General features: G+C 48.5%; 1 protein-coding gene across 1 annotated transcript; it reads right to left on the reverse strand.

The window, feature by feature from the left end:
• Positions 1 to 343: 343 nt before the first annotated feature.
• Positions 344 to 7871, reverse strand: LOC116763406 (peptidoglycan recognition protein 3-like). Its single transcript, XM_032651111.1, is given in 6 exon segments — positions 344 to 546; positions 2044 to 2196; positions 3135 to 3253; positions 5431 to 5632; positions 6514 to 6621; positions 7794 to 7871. Coding segments are annotated over 6 exon segments (834 nt in total). The 5' UTR covers positions 7843 to 7871.
• Between the last annotated feature and the right edge of the window lie 2176 nt (positions 7872 to 10047).

Below are 10047 nucleotides of genomic sequence, written 5' to 3' on the forward strand. Positions count from 1 at the left end.
AACACACCCACGGGAGATAACCAACCCTGCTAAGCTCTGAAGGATGCTCAGTCCAGGGATTTCCCTGGCAGTCCAGTGGTTAAGACTCCACGTTTCCACTACAGGAGATGTGGGTTCAATCCCTGGTCAGGGAACTAAGATCCCACATGCCATGTGGCGTGGCCAAAAATAAAAAAATTAAAAATGAAGGATGCTCAGTCCAGAAACTTGCACAAATAAAAATATGATGTCTTACGTAAAGCACCTGGCACAAAGGAAGAGCTCGGTAAATATTGGCTCCCTCCCTGAGCCTTCCTTCCTACAGCCCTGAAGAAAAGGAGGGTCAAGTTTCCACCAATCCCACTTACTGATATCCGATGTCACAGAAGTTCTGTGTGTCCATGTGATAGGACTGTATATCTCAGACACAGATCCGGCAGTCCATGGATATGTTGCAGGTCGCCCCAATGGTGTGGATGATGATGACATATTTGGCCGGAAGGTTCATTGTAGGACAGTGTGTCTGCCTGGCTTTCCAAGCTGACCTTGTGATGATATTGGGGCAAGCTGTGGTGAGGGGAAAAACCAAGGTGATGGGAATTCACCTGGGCCCACATGTGGACAATCTCACAACTGCAGGCTGGTTACTCCTCAATTTCCCTAACCTCTGACACCCACTGGCACATCCTAACATGTGGGATTCTGTGAGATTCTGGGAAGGTCCTGATAGCAATTGTCTGGGCCAGGTGGCTGGAGCAAGGAGCAGAGGCAAATTCTGCAGGTTCTGATAACAACTGTGGAAACCAGCATTTGAACAGAAGAGAAAGGACTGTTGATCATACAGAGGCATCGCCATTTTATTCAAAAAATAAAGTATACCTACATGCTTGAATATGCATTGCAACTAAATGCAGGTGTGTGTACTTATGTAACAGGGCCAGTATGCAGAAATCAGCTGACTCTCTGAACTTATCACACACATACGGAAATAATTTGAAATCTCTAAAGAACTCTTCAAATGTCAGAGTTATCATTATTGAAGATAGCACCTGTCTGAAAGCAAGAGAAACTTCATTTAGAGATTTACAACTAAGAAAGCTTAATAAAAAGTATCCTTGAGGGCTTCCCTGGTGGCACAGTGGTTGAGAGTCCGCCTGCCGATGCAGGGGACACGGGTTCGTGCCCCGGTCCGGGAGGATCCCACATGCCGCGGAGCAGCTGGGCCCGTGAGCCATGGTCGCTGAGCCTGCGCGTCCGGAGCCTGTGCTCCGCAACAAGAGAGGCCACAACAGTGAGAGGCCCGCATACCGCAAAAAAAAAAAAAAAGTATCCTTGAGTCCAAGAAAAGGTCCACTCTAGCAGAGAGTGTTAAACTTCCGAAAGTGCTTATAATTGTACTGGCTTTAGGTTGCTGCTTGTTCATTCCAAAATAGTGCATAATTTTCATTACCCCACTTCTTGGAATATTCATACTCATGTCAGTGTAATCTGTGAATTCAAGTTTTTCTCAGTGCTGTGGTCATATTGAGATTTGGCTTGTTTTTGCATTTAGAAATGTGTCTGTGTATGTGTGTACACGTGTGTGTGACAGAGATTGTGTATGTCTATGTGTATTCATGTAATATACACAAATATGTATATATGTTTACCCCACCCCATTTTCATGCTCTATTCTTCTCCATAGTCCTCATGCCATTTAACATCATACATATTTGACTTTTTGACGTCTTCATTTTCTATCTTTCTCCACTGAAATGTGCAGTTTTCTCTGTTTTGTTCACTGCTGCATCCTCAGTACTTGGAAGAATGGCTGGTATTCCATAAATATTTGCTAATTGAGTGAAAATGTGTGTACATATATACTTATGTCAAGTATGGTTCCATGGCCATATGTTTCTAGTGGAAAGGAGAGGAGGCCAGCAAGGTGCCCTCTCAGAATTTTCCGGATCTCAGCATGAGATGTTCTTGGTCCAAGAAACCAATGAACACCAGTAAGAAAAAGCATTCCCTACTGTAGTTGGGTGGTAACTGGGAGGAGGGTGAGGCAGGACTGAGGAGCTTTACCTTTCCTGGGCATCAGTGGCTGTTGAGGGACCAAGCAGCTCTCTTCTTTCAAGAGAAGTGGCTGAATATACCTGAGTGACACGTGACCCTTCTTTATGGCATAGAAGATCAGATCCTCTGTGGCTGATAAGGAAGCAGGGCTGGGCCTGCTGCCTGAAAGAGGATGACATGGAGCACAGAACTGTCAGCAAGAAGCTCCAACATGGTCTAGGCCTGGAGGGAAGACAAGATGACCACCTGAGCCTGAATAACTCATGGGTGGGAAGAGCAGAAACTGGCCCAGTAGCCAGGACAGAGGAGCTGAAAGGCAAGGAAGTACTTGCACACAGCTCTTAGAAACTAAGTTGGTGACCTCTTGCAAGTGCCAAGCTAAACTTTATCCTCTCCATCTCTAGGTGGGATCACTGGGAGACAGTGAAAGCTACATGCAGAGGGAGGCCCACCTGACCAAGTCAGGAACGCCCCAGCATGGTGAAAAGGGTGACAGTATTTACCTAGTAGCCTCTACAATCAGACATGTGGCCAAGTGCTCTTTACATCCATTAACTCATGTAATCCTCACAGAAAACCTCTGAGATAAATGCTATTACTAGCCCCAGTTGGCAGATAAGGGTCCCGGCAAGTGCCAGTTATTTATCTATTGGCTCTTAATTCCCTTCCTGCTCTGTGCTCTCCTTTGTTCTGCAGGGGGCTGGAAACCTGCAAACTACATTTCCCAGACTTGCTTGCTGGCCACTGCTTGGGTTCTACCAATGGGAGATGCTGGAGGAAGAGAGAAGCCATGTTTTCCTGCCTCTGAAGCCCCAGCCTCAGGGTCAACTTCAGACTCCAGAAGTGATGGCAATAACTGTGAACTCAAGCAGTGTCAGTGGTGGCTTCACCAGTCTCACAGGGGTGCAGACCAGAGAGGAGAACGAGAACCAAAAAATGCATGTCATAGAATCCAAAGGAGAAAAGAACTTCAAGAGAGGGGCCATCATCAAAGAGGACAATATGATGTAGGCTGAAAAGACAAGAGTGTTGAGACAACGGAGCAGAGGAAGAGAGTGTAGACAACTCCCTGGCAGAGGGACAGAGGGGATGACCATTACCTAGCTTATTGCCAAAGAAAGCGAGGCCCAAGGAGACGCTGTTGTAGCCCTGGGCGTGCATGCCGTGGATGTTCCAGCCGACACCTTTGTACACCCTGCCATTGTCCCCAACCAGGAAGCTGCCAGGCAAGGAAACATGATTTAATGGCAAATTCCTGTAACAGGAAACTTCACACCCATCCTCAGAAGGGAAAAGGGTTCTAGAGGCTCAAAAATACTATGCTTCAATGACATGACGGTGGGAGGGAGGGTGATAACGCATTTTAGACTTTCAAGAGATGTGAGAATATATTTTAAATTTTGTTTTGACTTAGTTTACATGTGTTTCCCAGAACCTCACTTTAAAATACTCATTTGGTTCAAAGTGGAATTCACATGTGTGACTCTCAAGAACCTGAGAACATTAGTTTGACATTTTTCAAGGGCATGAGAATTCATTCGTCATGTTTTTAAATTATAGGACCAAGCACTTGAACATTGAAAACAATCAACCTGAATTCAGGGATTCCATTTTTTTTTTTAAACATCTTTATTGGGGTATAATTGCTTTACAATGGTGTGTTAGTTTCTGCTTTATAAGAAAGTGAATCAGCTATACATATACATATGTTCCCATATGTCTTCCCTCTTGCGTCTCCCTCCCTCCCACTCTCCCCATCCCACCCCTCCAGGCTGTCACAAAGCACCGAGCTAATATCTCAGGGATTCCTTTATGTTAACTTTTTCTTCAGTTTCTCCTTAGGAATTCCTAAGCTCTTCTTTATCACAGAAATTTGTTTAGGATGTTCCTTTTCTCAGTTTATTTTTTGAAGCCAATGTATCTATTTATTGGTTGTTTTACCTCCTCCTTTCTTTCTTCCTCGTTATAAATTTCTCATCCTCCACTTTCCAGTTACAGTCTTCGAAACTGATGTTTTCACAACTCTTGCCATATTCAGCTCTTAATAAGTCATGAATTTCCACAGCAAGCTGAGCACAGAAAGAACACTTCCCTGAAGTCACCAGAGACCCAGAATGGAGTAGGGCTGACCTCCCACCCTGTGCTGACATTGGTCTGAGGACCAGGTTGGGGCCTCAGGGTGTCCGCCATGTCCCTGGCTTTGCTGGAGTACTTTCAACAGGCTGCTCTGTCCCTGTAGCCTTTGGTCAGTTCAGTGTGAAAATAGCCCCTATGGCTACAGCAGCTGCAAGGTACAAACTGGAGACTCTTACACTGTCACTGCAAAAACCTGACTTCGAGATGCAGTGGCTGAAGTAGACAACACAGCAGTGACAATGGGGGGGCGGTGGGGGCACTAGTGGTAGGGACAGCAGCTGAGCTGTAGTGAACACAGCATCCACAGAGGGTGGACGGGAAGACCCCCCACCCTGGCCCTCAGGGGCTCTGGTGGCTAAAACAGGGGCCTCAAGCTGCTTTTACTTATTTGCAGCTAAAAATAAATCAAGAAGAAAATGTGGGTTATCCTTTCCAAAGTGGATAATTCAGAAAGCATTTATGTTTGTCTTTAGAATTCAGCGGGGAGAGCACCATTCCCTCTCTCTCTCTGTTTTCTTCTACAAATACATATATATTCTGATTCTTGAGGGGGAAAGAGGAGGTTGTGGGCCTCCACTCCACAGATAATCCTCAGACGGGGTACTCAATACACAATGGAAGCATCTCCTTGCCTCACACATTTGCTTTTAACACGGGGCCCTCCTCCTTGCATCCCCAGTGGGATATCTCCTATGGGATCCCAGTCGCACTATGAGGTGGCCCTTCAGGGTACCTGGTACCTCTCGGGGTAAAAGCCCTGTCTGTGTGCAGAAGTGGAACAAGGCAGGACTAGGAGGCAGTCTGGGAATAGTTCTGGGTCCATGCTCCCTCACTGAGTGACTTTGAGCAAATTCTCTAACTTCTCCAGACCACAGCATCCTCACCTGTGACACAGGGGTGGTAATATTTCTCCTGCCCATTCCTCAGAGTGACTGGGAGAGCCTACTTGAGTAATACTTGCAAAGACCTTTGTAAACTGAAATATTCTTCGATCTCCAAGGGGGCGAGTGTACTTATTACAAGACCTCTCTTGCTTCTTTCCGGGAGCTCCCAGAGGCTAAGACCACATCGACATACATGGCTCAGAGCTGTCTTCCTCATGACCCCTGGGGGATTTTGGATTTTGTTTGTTTAGCATTTTTTAATTCATTAGAAAAGCAACATGAATGGGAAATTAAGAAAAACAGAGAAGGGGGAGCAGGAGGTCCTCTCAGAGGGATAACTCGAATGTGGGCTCCGGGGACCCCACCAGCCTCTTACATGTAGGCCACATCGCACCAGCCTGTGTTGTAGACTGAACGGGACTGCAGGCCTCGCAGCTTCCAGCTGCACACATTCTGCTCTTGGCACTCTATCTCTGTAAGCTGGTCCATGATGACACAGGCCACAGGCCGGGTCAGCTGGGCCCTGCAGGTCAGGAATCTCAACCCCCACTCCTTGTGGGAGACAACGGTGGATGCACCTCGTGGGGGGTTCGGGGGGGAACCACAGGCTGGCATGCTAAGGTCCTGCCCGTGTCCGCCACAGGCTGTCCAGGCCACCCTGGGTCCTCTGTGATGGGAGAGGCCCCAGGAGGAGGCCTGCATCACCACAGCCACCCCTTCCCATCTCCATATCCTGTTTAGGGTAAAACGAATCCCCATGCAGACTCCACACTCAGGCTGGGAAGTCAAGTGGCCTTGTTCTCCAAACACTTCCTCCTTGTACTTCCCTGGAGGACTTTGCCCATCCTCATTTCTTCTCTGCCTGCAGAAAGCAGTCCCAGCAGCACCCCCCGCCCAACCCCGGGGTTCTGAGCCTACTTCTCATGAAGCACGTCAGCATGGATGCCTCGGGATGCGTGGTGCCCACCGGCATTTGCCCCGGTGTCTGACTTGCCTTTCATCGGCTGTCCCCTCAGAACATGACTCTCTGAGGAAAGCTCTGCCACTCTCCTCAAACCACTCTCCTCACTCTCCCCGGCAAAGCCCACAGGAAGCCCCATGAACAGTGAGTACGGGTCTCCCTCCTTCAGATGAAAATACACTGTGGGCAGGACCGTGAGAGCCCCACAGAGGACCCAGGACCTCCCCAGCTCTCCCTCACTATCCTTACTTGGGGGCTCCCAGGAGCTCTCTGAGGGATGCAGAGTTTCCACCCTGAGAGCTGGGGACTGGGACCCTTGTCTTTTCTCCCTGGGTTTCGTCTCTTTCCTGGAACCCAGCTTTGCCTAAGGACTCAGGACAATCCAGGGGAATAGTTGGGGTTCCACCCCACCCCACCCACCCAGCCCAGCCATAGTGACGTCCTGAGAAATACTTCTGGCCCCCTAAGAAGCCCAAGGCCACCCCCAAACGGCCTCACCACTGCGACCCTTGAGAATGAGCTGTGAGATGCCAACAAACAGGTCCAGAAGCTTCTCTGACAGCCCTCTGGCTTGGGTTTCATTCCAAGACAACTGTGGGGAATCCCCTGGGAAGGAACACTGCACTTGGTGCTGGTCCTCGGAGAACACCTGGACCAGCTCTTAGGCAGAGGCTCCACATCCCCCCTGCCCCCCCAGCCAACAGCCTCTGGGCCTCCCCAAGTCACCTGACTTCCTCTGGGAAACAAAGAAGAGGAAAACCACGGATGCATCTGGCCTCACTCCACCTCTGCCTCTCGCATCTGCCCCAATGAGGCCTTCACTCTCCCCATCCTCCCCAAGCCTCCCTCCATTTCAGACTCAGTGCAGTCTCTCCTGCCTCCTCATCTGAGCAGCTCTGCCTGTCCCAGTTCACTGGTATACAAATTAATAGATCAGAGTGTCATGTACCAAGATGGCCATCATCACGTTAACACGTATTCATATATTAAGCACCTAGTGATCCAGACAAGGTTCTTGAAATACAGAAATTTACAGATCGTTGTGACTGCCCTCACAAACTTGATTTTTTTAGATAGGATTAATGGAGGATTAATCATCACGAACATGCCTCATCCCCCTCTGCCTATTCGGTACCAGAGGTCATGGGGGCAATAGCCACTAGAACCAGCAATGTCACCCATATCACCTCTCACAGGCTGGCTCTGTAATGTACAAAGCATTTTCAAGGGCACTATCAGCTTTGTGGCTTAAAACAACTTTGTGAGATAAGCAAAGCAAATCAACTACTTCCTCTATACAGATGAGAAACTGAGATTCAGAGAGGTTATTTGTCTAAGACGATATGGGTTTTAAGCTGTGGACTTGCATTCCAACCCAGGCTGTCTGACCCAAGAGCTGTGTTGATAGCCACTAGACTCTGCAGCCACCCCAAAATTGTCGGATGACCTTGGGCAAGTCACTGCCACAATGTGGCCTGTTTCTCTGTCTTTAGGATGAGGTTGCTAAGGGTCTCCACCATGGTTCTGAGATTCTGTCCTGTGAAATCATCAGGAACAAATACTTGACCATGACACTGAAGCCAAGGTGTGCTGGGCAGGCTGGAGAGGCTGCTAAGGATGGGAGCCCATCTCAGCAGGGCGTGGGGGCACCTGAGCCAGGCTCTGAAGGGGAACATAGCTCGTGGGGAGGAGTGAGGACACTGGAGAGGATGATTTCCAAATGAAACCAGGCTGGGGCTGATGCCAAAAGCACTTGTGGCCCAGTGAAAGAAACTCACCCCAGGCCCCGAGATCCAGAGCAGAGATGAGAAGAAGCCACAGCAGCATCCTCCTGTGTAAGTAGGTCACCAACAGGGAGAGTGTAGACCACAGCCCTGGGAGAGACACCGACAGTTAGTCCGGCCGTCCTCACCCTTCAAAGAGGGCTCCCACCCCATTACATGGCCCCCGTCTGCCTCCCCGCCAAACCTGTGCACCTCCTGGGGCCAGCACCTGGCGAGGCTTCTCAGGGTCCCCAGCACAGGGTTGACCCTCGGCAGGTGCTCAGTAAAGGTGAGGGTGCTAACACCTCCGTCTAGCCACCTCCCTCACCAGCCTCCTATTACCCTGAGAGCTCTTGGTCCCTCCTAGGAGCCCGGTGCCTCATCTAAGGCCTTCCAACATAGATAATAATTTCTGAAATCCCTGAGTAGCTATTATGAATAAACTATGTGTAGATGTTTTCACCTCTAGTGCTGCAATTTTATATTTAATCCTTATAAAATTCCCATAAGATATTTGTAACCCCATTTTTATAGGTGAGAACACTGAGGCTCAGAGGAGCAAACTACAATAGGGGGAGGGGTGGGCTTCATCCCCAGCGCTATCTGAGTCAGACGTGTGTTAAGACATCCAGTTCGGTCCTCCATCCTGCAAAGATCCCTGACAGATGCTCACCTAACTTCTTCTTGAGTGAGAATAGTAATAAATAATAGCAGCTACCATTTACTGTCACATCCTATTTTCCAAGTATTTGCTGAGGACTTCATAGTTATTCCATTAAGTATCTTCACAATGACCTATGAGACCTGTACTTTTCATCAGGAAACTGGACTTCAGAGAGTTTAAGTCACTTGCCCAAAGTTACCCAATTAGAAGGAGCAGATCTGTCTGACTCCAGAGACTCTGCCTGGAACTTCTCCACAATCAGCTTGAGTTTCTGATGGTGGAGATTCTCAACAAGGATCCAAGAGGTTAAACTTTGGGATTATTGTGGTCCTTTCCAGCTGCAGGAATATTTTCTGCTGTGTCAGGCAGAAATGAGTTGTTTACTTGGGCTCAATTCAAATGAAATACCAATTCCCTGAGATGTCAACCAAAACATCAACTTTTCTCCCAATTATCCTACTGGGAAACTATAGACAGAGATTTGAGATAAAATGGGGCAGATCACTGACCTCCAGAGATTTTATATTATAATCAATAGTTCCCAGATGGAAAATGTGTAGAACCCCAGTTTAAGATGAGCATATAGGAGCTTCCTGGATCAGGACAAGAAATCTCTTGGCCGTTAGCACCCAGGAATCCAGTCATTCGAGAAAACTGTGTCCTGATGACAAACCAGCCAGCCACAGAGGACGGCAGGCACCTGATGAACATGTGGGAAAGTGTTGAGCCTCTCTCATTGGCCAAATGAGAGGCAAGGATTAACTTGCCCAAGTTGGAAGCCCTGTCGGCTGGCCTCCCAGGAAAGAAGCTGGCCTCTTGCAAAGCTACCTAGAAACCAGCAATCAATTCTGGTCAATAGGAGGTTTACACGCTGGCCGCTTGGCCATGGTGCTTCCCCAACCATGAATGATAAGGAGGCGAGTGCAGTCCCAAGCTTGTCACATCATAAGCTGAAATTGCAAGGCTTGATCCCAACCCCTCATTTTACTAGGGCAGGGACTGGTGGGGTCTCCCACCCCCACCTCCAACTGCATACACTGAGCTGGCAGGACAGGCTGCAGCCACAGTTCGGCCACCGTGGCTCACATTGCTATGCATCCTCTGTACTTAAAATGAAGATGAAATATTAGGACAGAAGACAAGTGAGACATAATAGATAGGGATTCCAGGTTAGACAGAAAGGGAAGAAATTGGGTAGAGGTAACCCCAGGATCCAGAGCCTTAGCAAGAAACATCCAGGTGTGGTAGAACCAAACCCATTTAGAACAATTTAGGATAGAGAAAGTGTTCTTACTTGGAGGAAGAATTCAAGAGTGGAGATCAGGGAAACTTTCTCCACTATGTTAACTTTTTAACCTGATAGAGTCCAGTCCCTCCAATAGGTGAGGGCTTCTCAAGAAGACACACACACACACACACACACACACACACACACACACACACACACTCAGAAATACCTGTGGGTCCCTCGCTGTCCCAGCCCCACAGGTCAGGCTGCAGCTGGCTCACCCCTCATTGGCTGGCAGTGCCTTCCTTTCAGGCTTGGCCTCTGGCCCTGCCCTCCTTCTCCAGCTGCTGCCTCCTCGGCCTTCTCTCTCTCTGGCA

This window comes from Phocoena sinus, chromosome 1 (assembly GCF_008692025.1).
Source record: "Phocoena sinus isolate mPhoSin1 chromosome 1, mPhoSin1.pri, whole genome shotgun sequence".
Classification (NCBI taxonomy): Eukaryota; Metazoa; Chordata; class Mammalia; order Artiodactyla; family Phocoenidae; genus Phocoena; species Phocoena sinus.